The sequence below is a fragment of the Dermacentor silvarum genome, chromosome 7 (genome assembly GCF_013339745.2).
Source record: "Dermacentor silvarum isolate Dsil-2018 chromosome 7, BIME_Dsil_1.4, whole genome shotgun sequence".
Taxonomy (NCBI): domain Eukaryota; kingdom Metazoa; phylum Arthropoda; class Arachnida; order Ixodida; family Ixodidae; genus Dermacentor; species Dermacentor silvarum.
The window spans coordinates 144,398,646-144,425,786 of record NC_051160.1 but is presented as its reverse complement, the minus strand read 5'-3'; the positions used below and the strand labels follow the sequence as shown (position 1 = coordinate 144,425,786).

General features: G+C 58.2%; 9 protein-coding genes across 9 annotated transcripts; 5 read left to right on the top strand and 4 right to left on the bottom strand.

Moving 5' to 3' along the window:
- Positions 1-1,656: 1,656 nt before the first annotated feature.
- Positions 1,657-1,977, top strand: LOC119458557 (histone H4). The gene has a single exon (XM_037720395.2). The coding sequence runs from the start codon at positions 1,666-1,668 to the stop codon at positions 1,975-1,977; it is 312 nt and encodes a 103-aa protein (XP_037576323.1). The 5' UTR covers positions 1,657-1,665.
- Positions 1,978-5,828: 3,851 nt separating this feature from the next.
- Positions 5,829-7,216, top strand: LOC119459253 (uncharacterized). Its single transcript, XM_037721070.1, has 2 exons — positions 5,829-6,553; positions 6,631-7,216. The coding sequence occupies exons 1-2, from the start codon at positions 5,829-5,831 to the stop codon at positions 7,214-7,216; spliced, it is 1,311 nt and encodes a 436-aa protein (XP_037576998.1).
- Positions 7,217-11,303: 4,087 nt separating this feature from the next.
- Positions 11,304-11,687, top strand: LOC119458556 (histone H2A). The gene has a single exon (XM_037720393.2). The coding sequence runs from the start codon at positions 11,313-11,315 to the stop codon at positions 11,685-11,687; it is 375 nt and encodes a 124-aa protein (XP_037576321.1). The 5' UTR covers positions 11,304-11,312.
- A 782-nt stretch (positions 11,688-12,469) lies between these two features.
- LOC119458521 (histone H3) lies at positions 12,470-13,111 on the bottom strand. Its single transcript, XM_037720358.2, is given in 1 exon segment — positions 12,470-13,111. A coding segment is annotated over 1 exon segment (642 nt).
- Positions 13,112-15,740: 2,629 nt separating this feature from the next.
- On the bottom strand, positions 15,741-23,043 carry LOC119458565 (uncharacterized). Its single transcript, XM_037720404.2, has 3 exons — positions 22,746-23,043; positions 19,773-20,132; positions 15,741-16,066 (listed from the first exon to the last, which is right to left on the bottom strand). The coding sequence occupies exons 1-3, from the start codon at positions 23,041-23,043 to the stop codon at positions 15,741-15,743; spliced, it is 984 nt and encodes a 327-aa protein (XP_037576332.1).
- LOC119458547 (histone H2B) lies at positions 17,665-18,042 on the bottom strand. The gene has a single exon (XM_049670005.1). The coding sequence runs from the start codon at positions 18,037-18,039 to the stop codon at positions 17,665-17,667; it is 375 nt and encodes a 124-aa protein (XP_049525962.1). The 5' UTR covers positions 18,040-18,042.
- Positions 18,296-18,679, top strand: LOC125946484 (histone H2A-like). Its single transcript, XM_049669996.1, has one exon. The coding sequence runs from the start codon at positions 18,305-18,307 to the stop codon at positions 18,677-18,679; it is 375 nt and encodes a 124-aa protein (XP_049525953.1). The 5' UTR covers positions 18,296-18,304.
- Positions 23,044-24,657: 1,614 nt separating the features above from the next.
- Positions 24,658-25,035, bottom strand: LOC119458559 (histone H2B). Its single transcript, XM_037720397.2, has one exon. The coding sequence runs from the start codon at positions 25,030-25,032 to the stop codon at positions 24,658-24,660; it is 375 nt and encodes a 124-aa protein (XP_037576325.1). The 5' UTR covers positions 25,033-25,035.
- A 262-nt stretch (positions 25,036-25,297) lies between these two features.
- On the top strand, positions 25,298-25,672 carry LOC119459252 (histone H2A). The gene has a single exon (XM_037721069.1). The coding sequence runs from the start codon at positions 25,298-25,300 to the stop codon at positions 25,670-25,672; it is 375 nt and encodes a 124-aa protein (XP_037576997.1).
- Positions 25,673-27,141: the final 1,469 nt, after the last annotated feature.

Here is a 27,141-nt window from a genome sequence, read left to right as displayed (position 1 = left end):
CTCCAGGTGGACCATCGACTGACGTGGATACCTGCTGCCAAGGCCGCCACCACCAAGGCACGCCGCGTTAAAATCGGCAGTTGGACGGCTCCTCCAGCGAGGCAAGGGCTGCACCACCCGATGGGCCCATCCGGCTGTACCAGGCTGCTGCCACCTCCGTGCTGCTATATGCGCTCCCATTGGCCAAGCTAACGCCGACCCGCAAGCAGCAGCTGGAGATGGAACACCGGATGGCCATCAGGTCGCTCCTGGGTTTGCCACGAAACTCACCCGTGGCTGCCTCCCTGGCAGAAGCCCAGACCTGGCCGCTCCTGCTGCTCATGCTTCGACAGGGGCTGCTGCACATGGACCGGCTCCACCACACTCCAGATGGCGACGCCCTGTGCACAGACTGCGGAGCCGTCCCTCCTCCCCGGATGGGCAGCATCTGTGCACTTTATGACGAGCTGGTTGGGTACTCGCCCACCGCGATGAAGCCACCACCCCCCCACCAGCAGCCACTCGAGATCCACCTCACGCTGGAGGCAAGAGGAAGCACAGAACACCCAGGTGCGAGCTGGAACAGGCAGCGCTGTCCAAGCTACACGAGCTTGGCGGCCACCTGCAGGTGTACACGGACGGATCTGTCCTCCCCTCCAGCGGCTCGGCAACGGCAGCCTGCGTGATTCCCGCAACGGGCCAGATCCTGCAGTGCCGCCTTCCATTCGCGGCGAGCTCCACTGCAGCAGAGCTAGCCGGCCTACACCTGGCAGCTGACTACCTCGCTGCCCACCCTCCGCAGGTCCCAGTGGCCATCCTCACAGACTCCCGTCCGGCTCTCCAGGGTCTGCTCCAACCAGATCGAGCAGGCATCACAGTGGCCCTGCTGCTGGCAAAGCTGACGGCACTGCACAGGAGCGGCATCCCCCTCTCACTCCACTGGCTCCCGTCCCACGCAGGGATAGCCGGAAATGAAGAGGCAGATGCCGCAGCCAAAGCAGCCCATCACGAGCCGGTCCAGGTGAGCACGGCAGTGGCAGCGGGGGACTTCACACGTCACCGGCTGCTGAAACTGCTCACCGCTGCACACCCGGACAAGCGCGTGGCCAGCGGACAACCTCCGCGACCCACTCCCCGACACCGGCCTCAACAGACAAGAACGAACCCTCCTCCTGCGCCTCAGGACGGGAGCGCATGGCCAGCCGCCCGCAAGTTCAGCGTGGGGCGAGTCTCATCCCCGGCCTGCAGGAAATGCGGCTCCCCGGAGACCCTGGAGCATATCATATGCCACTGTCAAGCCCTCGCGACCCCTAGGCACGCGATGACAGTGGCATACCACAGCCTTGGCCTTCCAGCCACTTCATTGGAAGACTTCCTCTTCCCCCCGCCATAGGTCCTGTCACAGCTTTGCAATCTTCTTGGAGTTTGCCGCTGTGCAGGACTTGCCTCCTGTAGGGGGCCCTCCCGCCTGCCTGCCCCTTGCGGTCCTTGCCACGGCGAGCTGCTGCCACTTCCACACCCTACCTACCCCTTCCCCCTATCTTTCTTCCCCCTCTTCCCTTCCCCCGATGCTGAGCCGTGCTCCCTTCTGGGCAGCAGAAAATAGCGTCCTTTCTCCTCTATCTGAACCACTATATATATATATTCGCTTTCCTGACTCGCTCCGAAGCAGCAGCAACAGCCGAAATGTCTGGACGTGGCAAGGGCGGCAAGGGGCTCGGCAAGGGTGGCGCCAAGCGTCATCGCAAGGTCTTGCGTGACAACATCCAGGGCATCACCAAGCCTGCCATCCGTCGTCTCGCTCGCCGTGGTGGTGTCAAGCGCATCTCTGGCCTGATCTACGAGGAGACGCGCGGTGTCCTCAAGGTGTTCCTCGAGAACGTGATCCGGGATGCCGTCACCTACACTGAGCACGCCAAGCGCAAGACCGTCACAGCCATGGACGTCGTGTACGCTCTGAAGCGCCAGGGCCGCACCCTCTACGGTTTCGGAGGCTAAGCAGCTGCACACGTGCCCGGCGTCGTTTGCCAGCAGCGCACCGAACTCCTGTGAAGAACCCAACAGCCCTCTTCAGGGCTACCCACTTGATGCTTCGGCAGTGATCCGCAGGATTCGCGATCTCCTGATCCGTTTTCCCTCTTTGCATTCCATTTCTTGTGATCGGTTATGGAGCGTGCCCAGCAGCCGTGCGCGAGACGCGCGGTGAATTTGGTCAGGTGAGCGAGCGCAACCGCGTTTATTCACAGTAGGTGGTAGCGTAAGGCGAGCTTTTTGCTACATGCGTTTGCGCTCGCTACTAAGTGCCGCATTGCTAAAATTTCAACGCTGTGCTACTGCGACGTGCTGTTCGTTGGTGCAGCACCGCTGTCGTGTTTGATTGGGACTGAATGAGGCAGCCGCAGTGGAATGGCGATGGGGGGGGGGGGAACAAAATAAGATAATAATAATAATAATAAAGAGGTCATTTTGCAGCGCTAAAATCTCAGATGCTGGCCTGTTCCACATTCCATTGCATCCTATAGAGTCCGATGGGCGGCGGGGAATCAGCGCGGTGCGACTGACGTGTGAAACCAAAGGGTAAATTTACTAGCTAGCTAGGTAGGTGCGTATATCGAGGCACAAAAAGGGTCGCGCGAAGCAGACTCACTTTCGTTTTATTATTTTCACTAGCACCCGTTGTTTTCTCGTGCGTCGGTGTTCGTGGTCGTGCTGGCCAATCGCGCTGTGACGAGTATAGGAAAATGAGGCCATGGCTCAAGGGGTAGACAAATTAAATTACACAAGGCAGTGGCATACATGCGCATTGTTTTGATGAAACGCGGCAGTTGTTCAATAATTGTGTCCCCCTTATTGTGTCTTTCTGAATGCGGTCACACTCGGCGTTCGTGAAGCTTCCGGGGAGCCAACTCTGACTTGCCCATTCAAATACATGTAGCACGCAATAAAAATATTTTACGATGCAACCACTCGGCTCATGTGAACGAAACTTGTCGCATGAGAGAGAGAGAGAGAGCGGAAGGCACTTAAGGGAGCAGATATTTCATGGAGTGCGTGGAATGTAATGCACAAAACTAAGTAAGCGAACATTACACAACTCAGTAGCTGAAAGCCATACCGCAATCGTCTAAACTACACAAAGAGAACAAACAACACATGTAAAGAGGAGAAATGTGATACATAAATTTGCACGCTATGTGAGAAACTGTTGCTTTGTTTGCAAAAAGTGATGCACGCACGTGAGCAGTATAGTTTACTGAGGTGTACTTGAATTGTGTTCGCTTTAGTTGTATTGATATTTGCGGAATTGCCTTTTCCATTTCTATCGCTGAATTACGGAGGTAGGAAGATTGAAGGGTTTCCCTCCTGTGCATTTGACTTTTCAACAACGATTGTAATTAAAATTAGGGCATAAATAAAGAAACTCCCGCTGATCCGGCCACTGCGCAGTAGCTGCCGAGAAGAGCGATTTTTCCGCCAGCCGCAGAGCTGAGCTTTACCGAAATAAGTCGGCAGGAGTGCCATTGCTCCTGCGGTGAACTCGTTCCGGGGAGCGGGAATGAACCAGAGAAAGCTAGCCCGTGGGAATAACGAAGAAACAATGTAGGTGCTGTCTGAAGCACGGTGTGGTTATGACGATTGTTGGTGTCATGTGGAAGAAATACAAACAACAATGCGGCGTCAACAGGCATTACCTGAAAGTAAAAAAAAAAAGCGTGCGGTTATTAGGTGCAGCATAGCGAGGGCTTCCGGATTCGTAAGATTGGGGGGTTGTCTGAGAGCGGCGGCCGCCGTGTGTGTGAGTGGTTTTGAAAAGGAAGAGAAGAGAAAAGTGCAGCGCCGTAACTGCCTCTCGACGCGGGCCGCAAAGCACTCGTTGATAGCACGGTGAATGATTGTGTAAGGGCCCTGCGTGGTATTGGCTGTGCGTAGCTTTTGAAGGCCGAATCAGCTGTCGCAGTCTGTTAACGCGCGTTACACACCTGCCTAAGTATATGCGAAGTGTGGTGTTCAGATATATGTACATGGGAAAGTGCGCTAGCGAGCGTGTACGTGCGAGATAGCTTGCTGGCGACTTCGCGACCAGAAAAGATGAAGTTGGCTTCCCAGAAGGTATCGTGGAGTCGTCGCGATTCACATCAATGCAGCGGACGTTGCTCACACGTTTCACGCGCGTTTTGCGTCGCCCGCAGTTGTCGCCATGTGCCGGGATCGCGAGGTGGGTGCTGAGGTGACCGCCGCCAGCAGTAATGGTGCGGTCTCACATCAGGTGGTGCCACTTCGCGATGCGTGCCGGTATGGCGGTGATTGTGGTGTTGGCTGAAACGAAAGAGAACGGCGCAGCATGCTGTCATGTTTAAATGCAATTCAATTGCCTCGACATGCGCTCTGCGTAGCCGCGAACAACGCGGACGCGCGAAAACGGCTGGCTTCCAGCATCCTGGCGAACGCCGGCGTGCGCGCCGCCCCGCGTACGGACACGGCTGCGCTGGCGTTGGCCAATCGGCGGCGGGTGAGTTGGAGAGGGGAAGAGCACTGAGGGGAAGCACGACCGCGCTGTGCGCAGGGGCCAGCAGTCTCGAGTTCGCCCTGACTGCCGAAGTGAGAGGTCACGTAGCTCTTTGCTCCGTCGACCTCGTCTCGCCAGCCGAGCCGAACTTCTCCGCCCGTGCGGACGTGTGTGCGCTTCGCTTCGGCGAGTGCGGCACGAACCGCGAGCTCTCCGACGTCCCCGACGTACCGCGCATGGATGGCACGGCACCAAGGACTTCGGCCCCCACCTCCAAGCCTGTGCGCGGCGCTTCCCAGCCTGCTGGACCCGTGCGCGCTCGAGTGATTTTCTTTTTTTCTCCCGTGCACGCGTGCTACGTGTCCCTCGCAGCGCGCGCACTAGGAGTTCGCGCTTCACGGGTGCACGTGGCACCTGCACCCTGTGCTGCCCACGTACGTGTTGTTCGTTCTCCCTTTTGAGCTCCACGTGAGCGCCAACCTCCCCCCCTGTGCGTGTGCAGTGTCTGTGAGGCGGGCGATAGCCCGCACCCGCGAGAACCCACACGACATGCAGAACTTCGCGTCCCCCTCCGGCCGAGCGCCCCGCAAGGGGCATCGACGCTCGGCTAGTGCGACGGCGCCCATACCGCAGTCTCTGGGCCTCGACCTACAGCGACGATACGACACCCAGGCAAGGGCCGCGGACATCGTCGACCTGTGGATCGCTAAGCACGCCGCGGCCACCCAGCGCGGACCCGGCACGACCGACTCCTCCGCCGATGTTCTGGCCCCTTCGGGAAAGGCCGCAAACGATCTCCCTCCGGCACAAGATGCCGCCCTTGCCAACGAAGCAGCCGCCGCTGCCCAGCCCGCGGCCGCGCCCGCCGTCACCGAGACACACGTGGCGCCGGCGGAGCCTTCCCCCCAGGCGAGCCTTCTCCCCACGGAGCAAGACGCCGCCGCCATTGCCGACATGGCCGCCACCCCGCTGCCCCCATCGGACGACGAGGAGGCCATGGACTCCTCCTCCTCTCGCAAACGCTCGCGCGAAGCGGAGAGCGAGGAGGACGAGGGAACCGGTCGCCGAAAGCAGCAGCCGCCGCCGCCGCCGACCGCCCCACCTTGCCCGGAGAGCGAGGACGACGGCGACGCCATCTCCCGGCGCCCGGAGGAGTCAGCCGCCTCCTCGTCACCGCCCGCGGCACGAGATGGCGCCCCCGCCGATCCGCCGGCTGCGTCGGCTCTCCCGCTCCCCTCGAGCGCCAGCGCCGCCCCTCGGACGCCCGGCGAGTCGTCCGCTACCTCCTTCTCGCTCTCCCCGAGGGAGGGCGCGCCTGTAGTCGAGCCGGCTGCCGGGAGCGATGGCGAGATTCCCCGCCGCGTCGTCTGCTTTGGCGGACGCGACCAAGTCGGTGCCGCTGGCGCCTACGCTCGACCGCCGCGCCCACACTGCCGCGGAGTTCCTGAGGAGCGCCCCCAGCCACACACCAACGCAGCAGAACGAGCGGAAGAAGAAGAAGAAGAAGCCGAGCGGTAAGAAAACCGCCGGCTCTCCTGTGACTCCTTCCGCTCCGGCTGCTGCTCCCCCGCGCCTCGGACCGGTGGCCTCGGCCGCCCTCACCGAGACGGCGCACCACGTGACCCCCGTCGCCTCGGAGCCCCCCTCGGACGGCTTTGAACTCGTCCGCTCGAAGGCAGAGCGCCGGCGTGCGAGGGCCTTGGAGAGTGCTGCCCTGCCTGTGGACCCCAAGATCGTCGGCACGGTGCTCTTTCGCCCCTCGGCTCCCGGCGGAGCCTTTCGCGGTGCGCCGCGCCTCGAGCTCGCGGCGGCACTTTCGGCGCGCCCTGGTGTTGTGGTGGTTCGCGTTAACCACAAACGCAACATCGTGGCTGCCGACACCACCACCCGGGAGTGCCTGGAGGAGCTGATGGCCGTCACCGAGCTCGGAGGCATCGCGGTGACTGCCCGGCTGCCTGCTGAGCGCGGAAAGAGCACCGGCTTCCTTCACGGTGTGGACGGGGAGCACACGGACGAGGACCTGCTGAGGGCCATCCATTCCAGCGTTCCTGTGGTGTCTGCAGCCAGGCAGGGCAACACTGTCACGCTCCGCTTCGCGGGGCCGGTCCCCCTGAACACGTGAGCCTCTTCAAGCTCTCGTTCAGGGTGAGGCCGGCCAGGCCCCGTCCGCTGCAGTGCCGGCAGTGCGGCCGTTTCGGACACGTGACGGAGACCTGCAGGTGGCCAACAGGCTGCATCACCTGCGGCAAAAGCCACGCTCCAGGCTCCTCGTGCCAGACGGTCCGCTGCGTCAACTGTGGCGGGCCCCATGCTGCAGACACCCCTGCCTGCCCCATGTGGCAGCAGGAACGAAGGGTGGCCACCATCATGGCCTCCTCCACCACAGCGCTCTCCAGGCGCGCGGTCCGAGCCGCGGTTCGTGAGGAGCGGGAGACGGGGCAGACCACCACACCATGGGCACGGTCATTCGCGAGCGTGGTGAAGGGTGCCCCTGCCCCCGCTCGGCGCCCGGTTCCTGCCCCACGAGCACCCCGCCGCCAGCTGCCTGAGCCTCCTGTGGCCCCCGCACCGCCTGCAGCCCCACCGGCCCAGTCCACGGTGGACCAGCTGGTGGCCAACCTCCTGTTGACCATGCAGGCAGTGAGCTCTATGCTGCCAGCTGACCATCCGCTACGAGCCATCTGCCTGCAGGCGGTGGCAGTCCCGGCCACAGTGAACCAGCATGGCTGATCCCTCACCAGCCACAGCTGGGAAATGCCGTCGCCGCCCGAGTGTTCTCCAATGGAACACCAACTCGCTGCGGCGGCGGCATGCAGAGCTGTGCGCGCACCTCCTGCGGTGTGACTTCGACGTCCTCGCACTGCAGGAGGTGTACACTGTGGCCGAGGACCTGCGGCTGCCGGGCTACACGGGCTACTCCGGTGCCACCACCTGCTCGACGCAGAGCTGCACGGACGCTCCCTGCCTGGAGGGTACCCACAAGAAGGGGAAGCCGAGGACGGCCATCTACGTCCGCAGCAGCCTGGCCCACTCGGTGACCCCAGTCTCGGACGTCGTAGGCGGCGCCATGGAGTGCTGTGCTGTCACGGTACGCCTTGACAGACAGGACACGACCGTGGCGAGCGTCTACGTTCGTCCTGGACTACAGTGGGACCCCTCCAGCCTGGTGCGACTTGCAGCACGCCTCGGCGGACATGCAGTCCTGTGTGGTGACTTCAACGCCCACCACACCGACTGGGGAAGCCGCAGGTGCACCCGCCGAGGCAGGGACCTCTGCAACGCCATCAGCCGAGCAGGCCTGGTGGTACTGAACAAAGGAGGACCCACCTATGTCCGCCGTGGGGTGAGCACAGCCATCGACCTCTCCCTTACCACCGAGCAGCGCTCCTATGACTGGGCTACAACTCCCGACACTTGGGGCTCTGATCACTTCCCCATCTTGATCACCCCCGGGTGTGGGAGAAGGCCGAGGTCACGAACATACCACGTCACAGACTGGTCCCTGTTCAGGAAGCGCTGCAGTGAGTTGGAAGATGGCTGTGACCTCCTGAGTGCCATCATGGAGTGCGCCCAGGCAGCCACAGTCCAGTGCTCTGCCCTACCGGACACCCCCGCCCCGGATCTGCTCCTGCTCAACCTTCGTGCGGCCAGGCGACGCGTGGAGCGCCGAGCAATCCGGACGGGCAATGCAGAGCACTGGACCGAATACAGGAGAGCGGATGCCCGCTGCAGACGACGGGCCAGGCGCAGAAGGAGCCAGAGCTGGGGGAGCCTCTGCGCCACCATCGAGAACCGCTCCAAGGGCCCCCTGGCCTGGCGCCTCCTAAAGTCCCTGACCGGCAGGAAGGTCAACCGCCACCCCGTCCTCGCGGTGGCTATCTCACTGGGCATCAGCGAGGCGGCCCTGGCGGAGTTGCTAGCGACCACTTCGCCCCCCCGGCTGCCCTCGCTGCTGCCACCCTGCCGGTCGGACTTCCTCCTGCCAACCCGCCTACCTGCCTGCTGGAGCTGCATCAGGAGTGGGCGACCAGCCAGATCGCGGCCATCTGCCAGGACCCACTGACTCTCCACGAGCTGCAGACGGCCCTGAGGAGGGGCAAGCGTCGCAGTGCACCGGGAGCAGACGGAGTGACACTCCAGATGCTCCGCAACCTGGCCACCAGTGAGCAACGACGCCTGCTCGACTGCTTCAACAACATCTGGTGGTCAGGACAGGTGCCGGAGGCCTGGCGCACAGCCATCGTGGCCCCCATTCTGAAGAGCAATAAGCCGGCCAACGAGCTGTCGTCATACCGACCGGTCTCTCTCACCTCCGCTGCCTGCAAGGTGATGGAGGCCATTGCTCTGGCACGGCTCGAATGGGTGGCCCGCGCCTGCGGGTTCCTCGCGGACCAGCAGACAGGCTTCCGGCGCCGAAGGTGCACTGCGGACTCCATCGCAGACGTGGTCTCCACCCTGGAGGACGCCAGGGCCAGCGGAGACCTCGCCATGCTCCTCCTCATCGACGTCAAGGGGGCGTTCGATGGCCTCCCACATGCGGTCGTCCAGCAGGCTCTGGACCTCCTGGGCATTGGCGGCAACCTGCGGCGGTTCCTGTCATCGTTCCTGAACGACCGCACCCTCAGGGTCCGCGTGGGCCATGCAAGGAGCACTCCCCGTCCGGTCGCAGCAGGCGTACCACAAGGGTCAGTGGTGAGCCCGTTTCTTTTCAACCTCGCCCTGGCCCGGTTGCCTGCTGCACTGCCGACCGACCCTCACTACAAGGTGGAGTGCTCCATCTACGCGGATGACATCGCCCTGTGGGTGCGGGGACCGCCGCAGTCAAGCCGCCACGTGCGCCTGGCCCTCCAGAGAGCCCTGGACACCACGGCCGCCTACCTGGGAAGCATCGGACTCTCGGTCTCGACGGGGAAGACGGTGGCCCTCCTCGTCCACCCGAGAGCAGCGGCACGGCGCTCAGCTCCCCGGCTGCAGCTGGAAGGCGTGCGCATCCCATGGAGTACGACTGTGTCGTACCTTGGGCTGCGCATCGACCACCGGCTAACCTGGCTACCGGCAGTCGGGGCCATGCAGACCCAGACCATCAGGGTCCGCAAGGCCGTGTCGCAGCTCCTTGCCCGTGGAGAGGGCTGCTCGGTGAAGTGGGCCCTGCGGCTCTACGAGGCGGCGGCCACATCACGCCTGCGGTACGCCCTCCCGCTGGTGGCGCTGCCGCCACACCGCCTCGAAAAGTTGGAGCTGCAGCACCGGGCAGCCATCCGACTCTGCCTGGGCGTCCCCCGGAGCTCCCAGATTGCCGCCACCCTGGCGGAGGCTGGAGCATGGCCCCTGTCGCTCCTCTTCCTGCAGCAGGGGCTGAGGCACCTCGACCGCCTCCACCACGCTCCTGATGGCAGAGGCCTGCTGCGTCGCCTCCAGTCCCGGCCCTCCTCAAGGATGGGTCAGCTGTGCCGCCTCTACGAGGAGGTGGTTGGCAACCCACCTCCGAACGCGGTACAGCTGCCCCCACCGCAGAGGCCTCCTGTTCCCATCGCCACGGAGCTGCCCGGGACTTCGAAGAGGCGCTCGCCCGCCTGCGCCCTGCAGCAGACGGCCGCCTGCCTCCTGGACGAGACCCTCGGAGACCACCTCCTGGTGTACGTCGACGGCTCGGTGGTACCGGACACCGGCTCTGCCACGGCGGCCTGCACGGCACCAGCCCTGCAGAAGAGCAGGCAGTGTCGACTGCCAAGACACGCCAGCTCAACTGCAGCGGAGGTGGCAGGCCTCCACCTGGCCGTCGACCTACTCTCCGAGGAGCTCCCTGGGGTACCGGCGGCCATCCTCTGCGACTCCAAGGCAGCCCTCCTCGGCCTGCAGAGGCCAGAAAGCGCCAGCCTTGGAGTCGCACTGCTGTCTACCCGGCTGACAGCGCTGCAGGACGCAGGCCACCCGGTGTCCCTGCACTGGATCCCCGCCCACGTAGGGATCCCGGGCAACGAGGCCGCCGACACCCTGGCGAAGGACGCCCACCACACCACTGTGCCCCTCAGCCGGGCCGTGACGGAGGGCGACTTCACAGGGCTGCGGCTGCGGCGACACCTGGCGACCCACCACCCAGACAAACGGGTGGCACTGGGACGCCCTCCACGACCACTCCCACAGCGAGGCCTGGCTCGCAGGGAGACCTCGCTCCTGCTCCGGCTCCGCATCGGCTGCAGCTGGACGGCAGCTCGCAGCTACCGACTGGGACGAGCGTCGTCCCCGGCCTGCAGTTCCTGCGGGGAGCCGGAGACCATGGAACACCTCCTGCTGGCCTGCCCGGCGTACCTCCAGCAGCGGGGCCTACTCCTGCAGGAGTTCCGCCGCCTGGGCCTCCCCTCTGGCAAGGAGGAAGATCTCCTCTTCCCCGGCCGACACCACCTTTCTGCACTTAGAGGCGTCGTGGAGTTCCTTGACTCGTCAGGGCTCTCCGCACGCCTCTAAGGTCATTTCTACAAGCGGGAAGGCCTCACGGCCTCCCATCCCACCCCGGGCCTGACCGGTCCGGAACCACACCCCCGCAGACTCCGCAGCACTTTACGGCCCACCACCTCGGCCGATACGTGCCGCCAATGCCTGCCGGTTTGCTACGCCTGGCCATGGTGACTCCACTCTATCCCTTCTTTCGCTCCCACTTACCCCTCCCCGTTGGCGCTGAGCCGTGCTCCCTCAAGGGCTGCAGAAGATAGCGTCAACCTTTCCCTTTCCTCAAGAACCACTTATCATCATCACGCACACATCGTTGAGAGATCGCGAGAGTAGCACATTAGTTGTCGTCTCTCGTCTCATCAGCAGCAGCATCACCATGTCCGGACGTGGCAAAGGAGGCAAGGCAAAGGGCAAGAGCAAGACCCGTTCCAGCCGTGCGGGTCTCCAGTTCCCCGTGGGCCGTATCCACCGTCTCCTGCGCAAGGGAAACTACGCTGAGCGCGTCGGAGCGGGCGCTCCCGTCTACCTCGCGGCCGTCCTCGAGTACCTGGCTGCCGAAGTGCTCGAGCTCGCCGGCAACGCGGCTCGCGACAACAAGAAGACCAGGATCATCCCCCGCCACCTGCAGCTGGCCATCCGCAACGACGAGGAGCTGAACAAGCTGCTCTCCGGCGTTACCATCGCGCAGGGCGGCGTGTTGCCCAACATCCAAGCCGTGCTTCTGCCCAAGAAGACCGAGAAGAAGGCGTAAGCGAGCTGCTCTCCCTCCATCAAGCCGGAGTTGCAGGCTCGTCCTCGCACGACAACCCAACGGTCCTTGTCAGGACCACCCAAAATGCGTGTGACGGCAGGGTGTTGCTTTGCAATCCCGTTCTCCGCACCCGTTTCCCTCTGTTTGAATTTTTCTTTCTAAACGACCGCAATCGTGGCTCGGTGAGATTGCTGCTAGAATCTCTCGCTGCACGTAATTAATTGGCCAGCATTCGCCGGCGCTATCAATTGCCTCGGGAGGAGCAAGAAAGAAAGACGAACGCGAGCCGGCCCTTATGATTGCGCCACATACACAGACTTTGCTCGAATAAACGTGGACAAGCGAGTGATGCACACATCGCTAGACGAACGAATAGCCGTCATTTGGGCGTGTGCTAAACACGTCCATGATGGAAAAAGCGCTACTGAAACGGAGACTTTGCCATTGATATATCGAACACGTTAAACTGTGCTTCTTCATTTTTTTTTTTTTTTTTTCAGCGATATTGGCCTCGTGATGAGCTACAGAGAGATACTATAGTTGCAAAGGGTGAAAGATACGCTTAAAGTGCAGCGCGATAGCTGTCTCTCAACACGTTCATTCTGCATATACGAACGCCGTAAAGGAAGGGAAAAAAAAAAAATGCTATTTTTCCTCTTGCTAGTAGTGGTTTTTCCATCGCGAACTGCACGAAAGCTTGCACGCAACATCTGCTGTCGTTGTAATTTTGTTTTCGAGCACGAAACAACTAGCACAGGCACTTTATTTTGATTCGTGCTCGGTCAGTACTTACCACTTGCGTATCGTGCGAAGCACCACCTCGCCTCCTCAGCATATGTATATATCCCATCCAGCCGAGCACACACAGACAGACCACACCGAGAGGGGTACGGTTCGGAGTACGTGGTCTCGCGTATTCCCGTAGCCGAAGCAGACATGTAGGTGGTCCTGAGAAGGACCGTTTTGTGTTGCTTGCCTGACGCAAGGCTGCGCGGTGCAGACAGCGGTCGAACTTAGGCACGCTCGCCACGGATGCGGCGGGCCAGCTGGATGTCCTTGGGCATGATGGTAACGCGCTTGGCATGGATGGCGCACAGGTTGGTGTCCTCGAAGAGACCGACCAGGTAGGCCTCGCTAGCCTCCTGAAGAGCCATCACAGCCGAGCTCTGGAATCGCAGGTCGGTCTTGAAGTCCTGCGCGATTTCCCTCACCAGGCGCTGGAACGGCAGCTTGCGGATCAGCAGCTCGGTCGACTTCTGGTAACGACGGATTTCACGCAGGGCCACGGTGCCCGGCCTATAACGATGCGGCTTCTTGACACCGCCGGTGGCAGGTGCACTCTTGCGAGCAGCCTTGGTGGCAAGCTGCTTACGCGGAGCCTTCCCGCCGGTACTCTTGCGGGCGGTTTGCTTTGTCCTGGCCATAGCGGAAGAAGGAGACGGGAGCGTCCAAACTCGTCGACTGCCGGAGTGAGACTGCTGGCCCCTGCGCACAGCGCGGTCGTGCTTCCCCTCAGTGCTCTTCCCCTCTCCAACTCACCCGCCGCCGATTGGCCAACGCCAGCGCAGCCGTGTCCGTACGCGGGGCGGCGCGCACGCCGGCGTTCGCCAGGATGCTGGAAGCCAGCCGTTTTCGCGCGTCCGCGTTGTTCGCGGCTAGGCAGAGCGCATGTCGAGGCAATTGAATTGCATTTAAACATGACAGCATGCTGCGCCGTTCTCTTTCGTTTCAGCCAACACCACAATCACCGCCATACCGGCACGCATCGCGAAGTGGCACCACCTGATGTGAGACCGCACCATTACTGCTGGCGGCGGTCACCTCAGCACCCACCTCGCGATCCCGGCACATGGCGACAACTGCGGGCGACGCAAAACGCGCGTGAAACGTGTGAGCAACGTCCGCTGCATTGATGTGAATCGCTACGACTCCACGATACCTTCTGGGAAGCCAACTTCATCTTTTCTGGTCGCGAAGTCGCCAGCAAGCTATCTCGCACGTACACGCTCGCTAGCGCACTTTCCCATGTACATATATCTGAACACCACACTTCGCATATACTTAGGCAGGTGTGTAACGCGCGTTAACAGACTGCGACAGCTGATTCGGCCTTCAAAAGCTACGCACAGCCAATACCACGCAGGGCCTTTACACAATCATTCACCGTGCTATCAACGAGTGCTTTGCGGCCCGCGTCGAGAGGCAGTTACGGCGCTGCACTTTTCTCTTCTCTTCCTTTTCAAAACCACTCACACACACGGCGGCCGCCGCTCTCAGACAACCCCCCAATCTTACGAATCCGGAAGCCCTCGCTATGCTGCACCTAATAACCGCACGCTTTTTTTTTTTTTTTTACTTTCAGGTAATGCCTGTTGACGCCGCATTGTTGTTTGTTTTTCTTCCACATGACACCAACAATCGTCATAACCACACCGTGCTTCAGACAGCACCTACATTGTTTCTTCGTTATTCCCACGGGCTAGCTTTCTCTGGTTCATTCCCCCTCCCCGGAACGAGTTCACCGCAGGAGCAATGGCACTCCTGCCGACTTATTTCGGTAAAGCTCAGCTCTGCGGCTGGCGGAAAAATCGCTCTTCTCGGCAGCTACTGCGCAGTGGCCGGATCAGCGGGAGTTTCTTTATTTATGCCCTAATTTTAATTACAATCGTTGTTGAAAAGTCAAATGCACAGGAGGGAAACCCTTCAATCTTTCTACCTCCGTAATTCAGCGATAGAAATGGAAAAGGCAATTCCGCAAATATCAATACAACTAAAGCGAACACAATTCAAGTACACCTCAGTAAACTATACTGCTCACGTGCGTGCATCACTTTTTGCAAACAAAGCAACAGTTTCTCACATAGCGTGCAAATTTATGTATCACATTTCTCCTCTTTACATGTGTTGTTTGTTCTCTTTGTGTAGTTTAGACGATTGCGGTATGGCTTTCAGCTACTGAGTTGTGTAATGTTCGCTTACTTAGTTTTGTGCATTACATTCCACGCACTCCATGAAATATCTGCTCCCTTAAGTGCCTTCCGCTCTCTCTCTCTCATGCGACAAGTTTCGTTCACATGAGCCGAGTGGTTGCATCGTAAAATATTTTTATTGCGTGCTACATGTATTTGAATGGGCAAGTCAGAGTTGGCTCCCCGGAAGCTTCACGAACGCCGAGTGTGACCGCATTCAGAAAGACACAATAAGGGGGACACAATTATTGAACAACTGCCGCGTTTCATCAAAACAATGCGCATGTATGCCACTGCCTTGTGTAATTTAATTTGTCTACCCCTTGAGCCATGGCCTCATTTTCCTATACTCGTCACAGCGCGATTGGCCAGCACGACCACGAACACCGACGCACGAGAAAACAACCGGTGCTAGTGAAAATAATAAAACGAAAGTGAGTCTGCTTCGCGCGACCCTTTTTGTGCCTCGATATACGCACCTACCTAGCTAGCTAGTAAATTTACCCTTTGGTTTCACACGTCAGTCGCACGGCGCTGATTCCCCGCCGCCCATCGGACTCTATAGGATGCAATGGAATGTGGAACAGGCCAGCATCTGAGATTTTAGCGCTGCAAAATGACCTCTTTATTATTATTATTATCTTATTTTGTTCCCCCCCCCCCCCCCATTGCCATTCCACTGCGGCTGCCTCATTCAGTCCCAATCAAACACGACAGCGGTGCTGCACCAACGAACAGCACGTCGCAGTAGCACAGCGTTGAAATTTTAGCAATGCGGCACTTAGTAGCGAGCGCAAACGCATGTAGCAAAAAGCTCGCCTTACGCTACCACCTACTGTGAATAAACGCGGTTGCGCTCGCTCACCTGACCAAATTCACCGCGCGTCTCGCGCACGGCTGCTGGGCACGCTCCATAACCGATCACAAGAAAATGGAATGCAAAGAGGGAAAACGGATCAGGAGATCGCGAATCCTGCGGATCACTGCCGAAGCATCAAGTGGGTAGCCCTGAAGAGGGCTGTTGGGTTCTTCACAGGAGTTCGGTGCGCTGCTGGCAAACGACGCCGGGCACGTGTGCAGCTGCTTAGCCTCCGAAACCGTAGAGGGTGCGGCCCTGGCGCTTCAGAGCGTACACGACGTCCATGGCTGTGACGGTCTTGCGCTTGGCGTGCTCAGTGTAGGTGACGGCATCCCGGATCACGTTCTCGAGGAACACCTTGAGGACACCGCGCGTCTCCTCGTAGATCAGGCCAGAGATGCGCTTGACACCACCACGGCGAGCGAGACGACGGATGGCAGGCTTGGTGATGCCCTGGATGTTGTCACGCAAGACCTTGCGATGACGCTTGGCGCCACCCTTGCCGAGCCCCTTGCCGCCCTTGCCACGTCCAGACATTTCGGCTGTTGCTGCTGCTTCGGAGCGAGTCAGGAAAGCGAATGCCGTGTTCCAGGGCGCGCGCGGCCCAACTCGGCTTCGCCGCCGCCGGAGGAAGGGGGGCGAGGAGGAAAGCAAGCGGCGCGCGCCCATTGGCTCACCGGCGCCGCCGCTTCTCTTCGCGAGTGTGTCGCTGGTGGACGCACTGAGCCCTCTATTGACCACGCGCGGAGTGAAATTGAAATAAATGGCTTCAGCAAAACAAAACAATCGTGCACTTGCACATAACACTGCAACGCAGGCCTATTGTGCCCTAATTTTATTTTTTGTTGCTGCAGTTAGTGACTTTTGTTCCTTCAAAGATGAATTAACAAAATTAAAAACGCCTCGCCCTGCATTCGCAACGACAAAACGAACAATCCAACAACTCGTGGTGCTAGGTTGCGCCCGCTGCTCGAGTTCCACCTCCCCGGAAGAAAAAAAAAAAAAAAAAAGCTTCCTTGCATTCTCGTTTTAATTACTCGTTGCATGCATCTTTACCACGACTACGCTTGCATTATAACCTTCGTAGCTGCTGGAAAGCACGGCGCGAGCACGACTTCAAGCTGAGCCGCGCGACCATCGTTCACTTGGTCACGAATCGCTAAACAGCCAGCACTCGTGATCGGTTCGCCTTAGGCGTTTTAAATTTTGCGCTTAGGCTGCGTCCCCTTGTGGCAACACGACCGTCAAATTTCGTCGTCATAGCTTGCGTAATCTCCCAGATAACGGCAGCCGAAATAGCCAAACACGCCCGCGTGGTTCCAATCCAGCATTCTGGGGGACGGAAGAGGGCGAGGATACAGAGCCCCGACCTCCTCCTCCTCTCCGCCATTGCCGCCGGCGCGCAGCGCGTCTCCTCCACGGAGAGACAGTTATCGCGCTGCACTTAATCACAAACTTTTTTACCCTTTAAACGGCCATAGCAGTTTGCGGAAAGCGCGCGCAGCATTTTGCTAATATTACTTGAAGTTTCTCCTAATCAGTGTTCCTCTAGCTAGGACATTTCTTGCACCTGTCAAGCGATTTGCGCTGCCCAGTCCCTGCTACACCGCTCACATCTAAACATGACACTGCCCTTGCAGGAGGCTTTTAATTCAGCACTCCAGCCTCGAGGACAGTCGTATGCGTGTCAACCGCCGCCAAGAGTACGTTCTCGTAGACGCAATTGCTTTTCGCAAACGTACAGGCGAGCGAGCCGCAAGACCGCGTCGGAAAAGAAAAAAAAAAAAAAAAGAGAGAGAGAGGACAAGAAGCTGCGTTGTAATAATTACACTACACTACGCTCGGCTCGCATAAGGCAAAACTATCGACCGACGCAGCGTTACAACACGCATTCCGTCGTTCGCACTAGTAGGAACGCGCATTATGCATGCTCGTGTGCCTGTTGTTGTGCTCAGTGCATGTTGTTATGTTTTTTCTACTACTAAGAGGCGCGCTGTCGGAAAGCGCACGCAACACGTAAACAAAACAAGAGGGAAAACGGACGGAATCGTCGCGAGATTCTCGCTACATCCCAATGCCAATGCAGACACTTTGGGTGGCTCTGACAAGAGCCGTTGGGTGTTGGCTGGGCGGTCGAGCGCTCGGTCGCCTACTTGGAGCTGGTGTACTTGGTGACGGCTTTGGTGCCCTCGGACACGGCGTGCTTGGCCAGCTCGCCCGGCAGCAGCAGACGCACGGCAGTCTGGATCTCCCGGCTCGTGATGGTCGAGCGCTTGTTGTAGTGAGCCAGACGGGACGACTCGGCGGCGATGCGCTCGAAGATGTCGTTCACGAAGCTGTTCATGATGGACATGGCCTTGCTGGAGACTCCAGTGTCGGGGTGCACCTGCTTCAGCACCTTGTAGATGTAGATGGAGAAGCTCTCCTTCCTGCGGCGCTTCTTCTTCTTCTTGTCGGTGGCGCGCACATTCTTCTGCGCCTTGCCGGCCTTCTTCACGGCCTTACCGCTCGGCTGGGGAGGCATAGCGATGCGATGCGATCAGGCGAGCGAGCGAGATCGGACTACGCGCGTCGCCGCGTTACGCCGGCCTTTTATTTGGGGGAGGGGTGTTCACGCGACCCGCGGAAGCCGCGCGCGCCATTGGTCCGCGCGGCTTCTCGCCCTCTCCCGCGCTCCCCTGAGCGTGGTCGCGGCGGCCGGAACCTGCACAACCACGCACACATCGTTGAGAGATCGCGAGAGTAGCACATTAGTTGTCGTCTCTCGTCTCATCAGCAGCAGCATCACCATGTCCGGACGTGGCAAAGGAGGCAAGGCAAAGGGCAAGAGCAAGACCCGTTCCAGCCGTGCGGGTCTCCAGTTCCCCGTGGGCCGTATCCACCGTCTCCTGCGCAAGGGAAACTACGCTGAGCGCGTCGGAGCGGGCGCTCCCGTCTACCTCGCGGCCGTCCTCGAGTACCTGGCTGCCGAAGTGCTCGAGCTCGCCGGCAACGCGGCTCGCGACAACAAGAAGACCAGGATCATCCCCCGCCACCTGCAGCTGGCCATCCGCAACGACGAGGAGCTGAACAAGCTGCTCTCCGGCGTTACCATCGCGCAGGGCGGCGTGTTGCCCAACATCCAAGCCGTGCTTCTGCCCAAGAAGACCGAGAAGAAGGCGTAAGCGAGCTGCTCTCCCTCCATCAAGCCGGAGTTGCAGGCTCGTCCTCGCACGACAACCCAACGGTCCTTGTCAGGACCACCCAAAATGCGTGTGACGGCAGGGTGTTGCTTTGCAATCCCGTTCTCCGCACCCGTTTCCCTCTGTTTGAATTTTTCTTTCTAAACGACCGCAATCGTGGCTCGGTGAGATTGCTGCTAGAATCTCTCGCTGCACGTAATTAATTGGCCAGCATTCGCCGGCGCTATCAATTGCCTCGGGAGGAGCAAGAAAGAAAGACGAACGCGAGCCGGCCCTTATGATTGCGCCACATACACAGACTTTGCTCGAATAAACGTGGACAAGCGAGTGATGCACACATCGCTAGACGAACGAATAGCCGTCATTTGGGCGTGTGCTAAACACGTCCATGATGGAAAAAGCGCTACTGAAACGGAGACTTTGCCATTGATATATCGAACACGTTAAACTGTGCTTCTTCATTTTTTTTTTTTTTTTTTCAGCGATATTGGCCTCGTGATGAGCTACAGAGAGATACTATAGTTGCAAAGGGTGAAAGATACGCTTAAAGTGCAGCGCGATAGCTGTCTCTCAACACGTTCATTCTGCATATACGAACGCCGTAAAGGAAGGGAAAAAAAAAAAATGCTATTTTTCCTCTTGCTAGTAGTGGTTTTTCCATCGCGAACTGCACGAAAGCTTGCACGCAACATCTGCTGTCGTTGTAATTTTGTTTTCGAGCACGAAACAACTAGCACAGGCACTTTATTTTGATTCGTGCTCGGTCAGTACTTACCACTTGCGTATCGTGCGAAGCACCACCTCGCCTCCTCAGCATATGTATATATCCCATCCAGCCGAGCACACACAGACAGACCACACCGAGAGGGGTACGGTTCGGAGTACGTGGTCTCGCGTATTCCCGTAGCCGAAGCAGACATGTAGGTGGTCCTGAGAAGGACCGTTTTGTGTTGCTTGCCTGACGCAAGGCTGCGCGGTGCAGACAGCGGTCGAACTTAGGCACGCTCGCCACGGATGCGGCGGGCCAGCTGGATGTCCTTGGGCATGATGGTAACGCGCTTGGCATGGATGGCGCACAGGTTGGTGTCCTCGAAGAGACCGACCAGGTAGGCCTCGCTAGCCTCCTGAAGAGCCATCACAGCCGAGCTCTGGAATCGCAGGTCGGTCTTGAAGTCCTGCGCGATTTCCCTCACCAGGCGCTGGAACGGCAGCTTGCGGATCAGCAGCTCGGTCGACTTCTGGTAACGACGGATTTCACGCAGGGCCACGGTGCCCGGCCTATAACGATGCGGCTTCTTGACACCGCCGGTGGCAGGTGCACTCTTGCGAGCAGCCTTGGTGGCAAGCTGCTTACGCGGAGCCTTCCCGCCGGTACTCTTGCGGGCGGTTTGCTTTGTCCTGGCCATAGCGGAAGAAGGAGACGGGAGCGTCCAAACTCGTCGACTGCCGGAGTGAGACTGCTGGCCCCTGCGCACAGCGCGGTCGTGCTTCCCCTCAGTGCTCTTCCCCTCTCCAACTCACCCGCCGCCGATTGGCCAACGCCAGCGCAGCCGTGTCCGTACGCGGGGCGGCGCGCACGCCGGCGTTCGCCAGGATGCTGGAAGCCAGCCGTTTTCGCGCGTCCGCGTTGTTCGCGGCTAGGCAGAGCGCATGTCGAGGCAATTGAATTGCATTTAAACATGACAGCATGCTGCGCCGTTCTCTTTCGTTTCAGCCAACACCACAATCACCGCCATACCGGCACGCATCGCGAAGTGGCACCACCTGATGTGAGACCGCACCATTACTGCTGGCGGCGGTCACCTCAGCACCCACCTCGCGATCCCGGCACATGGCGACAACTGCGGGCGACGCAAAACGCGCGTGAAACGTGTGAGCAACGTCCGCTGCATTGATGTGAATCGCTACGACTCCACGATACCTTCTGGGAAGCCAACTTCATCTTTTCTGGTCGCGAAGTCGCCAGCAAGCTATCTCGCACGTACACGCTCGCTAGCGCACTTTCCCATGTACATATATCTGAACACCACACTTCGCATATACTTAGGCAGGTGTGTAACGCGCGTTAACAGACTGCGACAGCTGATTCGGCCTTCAAAAGCTACGCACAGCCAATACCACGCAGGGCCTTTACACAATCATTCACCGTGCTATCAACGAGTGCTTTGCGGCCCGCGTCGAGAGGCAGTTACGGCGCTGCACTTTTCTCTTCTCTTCCTTTTCAAAACCACTCACACACACGGCGGCCGCCGCTCTCAGACAACCCCCCAATCTTACGAATCCGGAAGCCCTCGCTATGCTGCACCTAATAACCGCACGCTTTTTTTTTTTTTTTTACTTTCAGGTAATGCCTGTTGACGCCGCATTGTTGTTTGTTTTTCTTCCACATGACACCAACAATCGTCATAACCACACCGTGCTTCAGACAGCACCTACATTGTTTCTTCGTTATTCCCACGGGCTAGCTTTCTCTGGTTCATTCCCCCTCCCCGGAACGAGTTCACCGCAGGAGCAATGGCACTCCTGCCGACTTATTTCGGTAAAGCTCAGCTCTGCGGCTGGCGGAAAAATCGCTCTTCTCGGCAGCTACTGCGCAGTGGCCGGATCAGCGGGAGTTTCTTTATTTATGCCCTAATTTTAATTACAATCGTTGTTGAAAAGTCAAATGCACAGGAGGGAAACCCTTCAATCTTTCTACCTCCGTAATTCAGCGATAGAAATGGAAAAGGCAATTCCGCAAATATCAATACAACTAAAGCGAACACAATTCAAGTACACCTCAGTAAACTATACTGCTCACGTGCGTGCATCACTTTTTGCAAACAAAGCAACAGTTTCTCACATAGCGTGCAAATTTATGTATCACATTTCTCCTCTTTACATGTGTTGTTTGTTCTCTTTGTGTAGTTTAGACGATTGCGGTATGGCTTTCAGCTACTGAGTTGTGTAATGTTCGCTTACTTAGTTTTGTGCATTACATTCCACGCACTCCATGAAATATCTGCTCCCTTAAGTGCCTTCCGCTCTCTCTCTCTCATGCGACAAGTTTCGTTCACATGAGCCGAGTGGTTGCATCGTAAAATATTTTTATTGCGTGCTACATGTATTTGAATGGGCAAGTCAGAGTTGGCTCCCCGGAAGCTTCACGAACGCCGAGTGTGACCGCATTCAGAAAGACACAATAAGGGGGACACAATTATTGAACAACTGCCGCGTTTCATCAAAACAATGCGCATGTATGCCACTGCCTTGTGTAATTTAATTTGTCTACCCCTTGAGCCATGGCCTCATTTTCCTATACTCGTCACAGCGCGATTGGCCAGCACGACCACGAACACCGACGCACGAGAAAACAACCGGTGCTAGTGAAAATAATAAAACGAAAGTGAGTCTGCTTCGCGCGACCCTTTTTGTGCCTCGATATACGCACCTACCTAGCTAGCTAGTAAATTTACCCTTTGGTTTCACACGTCAGTCGCACGGCGCTGATTCCCCGCCGCCCATCGGACTCTATAGGATGCAATGGAATGTGGAACAGGCCAGCATCTGAGATTTTAGCGCTGCAAAATGACCTCTTTATTATTATTATTATCTTATTTTGTTCCCCCCCCCCCCCCATTGCCATTCCACTGCGGCTGCCTCATTCAGTCCCAATCAAACACGACAGCGGTGCTGCACCAACGAACAGCACGTCGCAGTAGCACAGCGTTGAAATTTTAGCAATGCGGCACTTAGTAGCGAGCGCAAACGCATGTAGCAAAAAGCTCGCCTTACGCTACCACCTACTGTGAATAAACGCGGTTGCGCTCGCTCACCTGACCAAATTCACCGCGCGTCTCGCGCACGGCTGCTGGGCACGCTCCATAACCGATCACAAGAAAATGGAATGCAAAGAGGGAAAACGGATCAGGAGATCGCGAATCCTGCGGATCACTGCCGAAGCATCAAGTGGGTAGCCCTGAAGAGGGCTGTTGGGTTCTTCACAGGAGTTCGGTGCGCTGCTGGCAAACGACGCCGGGCACGTGTGCAGCTGCTTAGCCTCCGAAACCGTAGAGGGTGCGGCCCTGGCGCTTCAGAGCGTACACGACGTCCATGGCTGTGACGGTCTTGCGCTTGGCGTGCTCAGTGTAGGTGACGGCATCCCGGATCACGTTCTCGAGGAACACCTTGAGGACACCGCGCGTCTCCTCGTAGATCAGGCCAGAGATGCGCTTGACACCACCACGGCGAGCGAGACGACGGATGGCAGGCTTGGTGATGCCCTGGATGTTGTCACGCAAGACCTTGCGATGACGCTTGGCGCCACCCTTGCCGAGCCCCTTGCCGCCCTTGCCACGTCCAGACATTTCGGCTGTTGCTGCTGCTTCGGAGCGAGTCAGGAAAGCGAATGCCGTGTTCCAGGGCGCGCGCGGCCCAACTCGGCTTCGCCGCCGCCGGAGGAAGGGGGGCGAGGAGGAAAGCAAGCGGCGCGCGCCCATTGGCTCACCGGCGCCGCCGCTTCTCTTCGCGAGTGTGTCGCTGGTGGACGCACTGAGCCCTCTATTGACCACGCGCGGAGTGAAATTGAAATAAATGGCTTCAGCAAAACAAAACAATCGTGCACTTGCACATAACACTGCAACGCAGGCCTATTGTGCCCTAATTTTATTTTTTGTTGCTGCAGTTAGTGACTTTTGTTCCTTCAAAGATGAATTAACAAAATTAAAAACGCCTCGCCCTGCATTCGCAACGACAAAACGAACAATCCAACAACTCGTGGTGCTAGGTTGCGCCCGCTGCTCGAGTTCCACCTCCCCGGAAGAAAAAAAAAAAAAAAAAAAGCTTCCTTGCATTCTCGTTTTAATTACTCGTTGCATGCATCTTTACCACGACTACGCTTGCATTATAACCTTCGTAGCTGCTGGAAAGCACGGCGCGAGCACGACTTCAAGCTGAGCCGCGCGACCATCGTTCACTTGGTCACGAATCGCTAAACAGCCAGCACTCGTGATCGGTTCGCCTTAGGCGTTTTAAATTTTGCGCTTAGGCTGCGTCCCCTTGTGGCAACACGACCGTCAAATTTCGTCGTCATAGCTTGCGTAATCTCCCAGATAACGGCAGCCGAAATAGCCAAACACGCCCGCGTGGTTCCAATCCAGCATTCTGGGGGACGGAAGAGGGCGAGGATACAGAGCCCCGACCTCCTCCTCCTCTCCGCCATTGCCGCCGGCGCGCAGCGCGTCTCCTCCACGGAGAGACAGTTATCGCGCTGCACTTAATCACAAACTTTTTTACCCTTTAAACGGCCATAGCAGTTTGCGGAAAGCGCGCGCAGCATTTTGCTAATATTACTTGAAGTTTCTCCTAATCAGTGTTCCTCTAGCTAGGACATTTCTTGCACCTGTCAAGCGATTTGCGCTGCCCAGTCCCTGCTACACCGCTCACATCTAAACATGACACTGCCCTTGCAGGAGGCTTTTAATTCAGCACTCCAGCCTCGAGGACAGTCGTATGCGTGTCAACCGCCGCCAAGAGTACGTTCTCGTAGACGCAATTGCTTTTCGCAAACGTACAGGCGAGCGAGCCGCAAGACCGCGTCGGAAAAGAAAAAAAAAAAAAAAAAGAGAGAGAGAGGACAAGAAGCTGCGTTGTAATAATTACACTACACTACGCTCGGCTCGCATAAGGCAAAACTATCGACCGACGCAGCGTTACAACACGCATTCCGTCGTTCGCACTAGTAGGAACGCGCATTATGCATGCTCGTGTGCCTGTTGTTGTGCTCAGTGCATGTTGTTATGTTTTTTCTACTACTAAGAGGCGCGCTGTCGGAAAGCGCACGCAACACGTAAACAAAACAAGAGGGAAAACGGACGGAATCGTCGCGAGATTCTCGCTACATCCCAATGCCAATGCAGACACTTTGGGTGGCTCTGACAAGAGCCGTTGGGTGTTGGCTGGGCGGTCGAGCGCTCGGTCGCCTACTTGGAGCTGGTGTACTTGGTGACGGCTTTGGTGCCCTCGGACACGGCGTGCTTGGCCAGCTCGCCCGGCAGCAGCAGACGCACGGCAGTCTGGATCTCCCGGCTCGTGATGGTCGAGCGCTTGTTGTAGTGAGCCAGACGGGACGACTCGGCGGCGATGCGCTCGAAGATGTCGTTCACGAAGCTGTTCATGATGGACATGGCCTTGCTGGAGACTCCAGTGTCGGGGTGCACCTGCTTCAGCACCTTGTAGATGTAGATGGAGAAGCTCTCCTTCCTGCGGCGCTTCTTCTTCTTCTTGTCGGTGGCGCGCACATTCTTCTGCGCCTTGCCGGCCTTCTTCACGGCCTTACCGCTCGGCTGGGGAGGCATAGCGATGCGATGCGATCAGGCGAGCGAGCGAGATCGGACTACGCGCGTCGCCGCGTTACGCCGGCCTTTTATTTGGGGGAGGGGTGTTCACGCGACCCGCGGAAGCCGCGCGCGCCATTGGTCCGCGCGGCTTCTCGCCCTCTCCCGCGCTCCCCTGAGCGTGGTCGCGGCGGCCGGAACCTGCACAACCACGCACACATCGTTGAGAGATCGCGAGAGTAGCACATTAGTTGTCGTCTCTCGTCTCATCAGCAGCAGCATCACCATGTCCGGACGTGGCAAAGGAGGCAAGGCAAAGGGCAAGAGCAAGACCCGTTCCAGCCGTGCGGGTCTCCAGTTCCCCGTGGGCCGTATCCACCGTCTCCTGCGCAAGGGAAACTACGCTGAGCGCGTCGGAGCGGGCGCTCCCGTCTACCTCGCGGCCGTCCTCGAGTACCTGGCTGCCGAAGTGCTCGAGCTCGCCGGCAACGCGGCTCGCGACAACAAGAAGACCAGGATCATCCCCCGCCACCTGCAGCTGGCCATCCGCAACGACGAGGAGCTGAACAAGCTGCTCTCCGGCGTTACCATCGCGCAGGGCGGCGTGTTGCCCAACATCCAAGCCGTGCTTCTGCCCAAGAAGACCGAGAAGAAGGCGTAAGCGAGCTGCTCTCCCTCCATCAAGCCGGAGTTGCAGGCTCGTCCTCGCACGACAACCCAACGGTCCTTGTCAGGACCACCCAAAATGCGTGTGACGGCAGGGTGTTGCTTTGCAATCCCGTTCTCCGCACCCGTTTCCCTCTGTTTGAATTTTTCTTTCTAAACGACCGCAATCGTGGCTCGGTGAGATTGCTGCTAGAATCTCTCGCTGCACGTAATTAATTGGCCAGCATTCGCCGGCGCTATCAATTGCCTCGGGAGGAGCAAGAAAGAAAGACGAACGCGAGCCGGCCCTTATGATTGCGCCACATACACAGACTTTGCTCGAATAAACGTGGACAAGCGAGTGATGCACACATCGCTAGACGAACGAATAGCCGTCATTTGGGCGTGTGCTAAACACGTCCATGATGGAAAAAGCGCTACTGAAACGGAGACTTTGCCATTGATATATCGAACACGTTAAACTGTGCTTCTTCATTTTTTTTTTTTTTTTTTTCAGCGATATTGGCCTCGTGATGAGCTACAGAGAGATACTATAGTTGCAAAGGGTGAAAGATACGCTTAAAGTGCAGCGCGATAGCTGTCTCTCAACACGTTCATTCTGCATATACGAACGCCGTAAAGGAAGGGAAAAAAAAAAAAAATGCTATTTTTCCTCTTGCTAGTAGTGGTTTTTCCATCGCGAACTGCACGAAAGCTTGCACGCAACATCTGCTGTCGTTGTAATTTTGTTTTCGAGCACGAAACAACTAGCACAGGCACTTTATTTTGATTCGTGCTCGGTCAGTACTTACCACTTGCGTATCGTGCGAAGCACCACCTCGCCTCCTCAGCATATGTATATATCCCATCCAGCCGAGCACACACAGACAGACCACACCGAGAGGGGTACGGTTCGGAGTACGTGGTCTCGCGTATTCCCGTAGCCGAAGCAGACATGTAGGTGTCCTGAGAAGGACCGTTTGTGTTGCTTGCCTGACGCAAGGCTGCGCGGTGCAGACAGCGGGTCGAACTTAGGCACGCTCGCCAACGGATGCGGCGGGCCAGCTGGATGTCCTTGGGCATGATGGTAAAACGCGCTTGGCATGGATGGCGCACAGGTTGGTGTCCATCGAAGAGACCGACCAGGGTAGGCCGCCTCGCTAGCCTCCGGACCAATCTACGCCCGATGATATGCGCATCCGCCAGGCTCTGGTCTGGGCTAAGTCGCGCGTGTGCGATTTCGTCCAGCACAGGCGCTGGAACGGCAGCTTGCGGCCCATCAGCAGACTCGGCGACTTCTGGTTAACGACGGATTCTCCAGGCTTGCGCCACGGTGCCACGGCCATTTATAACGATGCGGCCTCTCTGAAAACGCCCGGTGGCAGGTGCACTCTTGCGAGGCGCTTGGTGGCAAGCGCTTACTCGGAGCTTCTCCGCCGGTACTCTTGCGGCGGTTTGCTTGTGTCCTGGCCATAGCGGAAGACG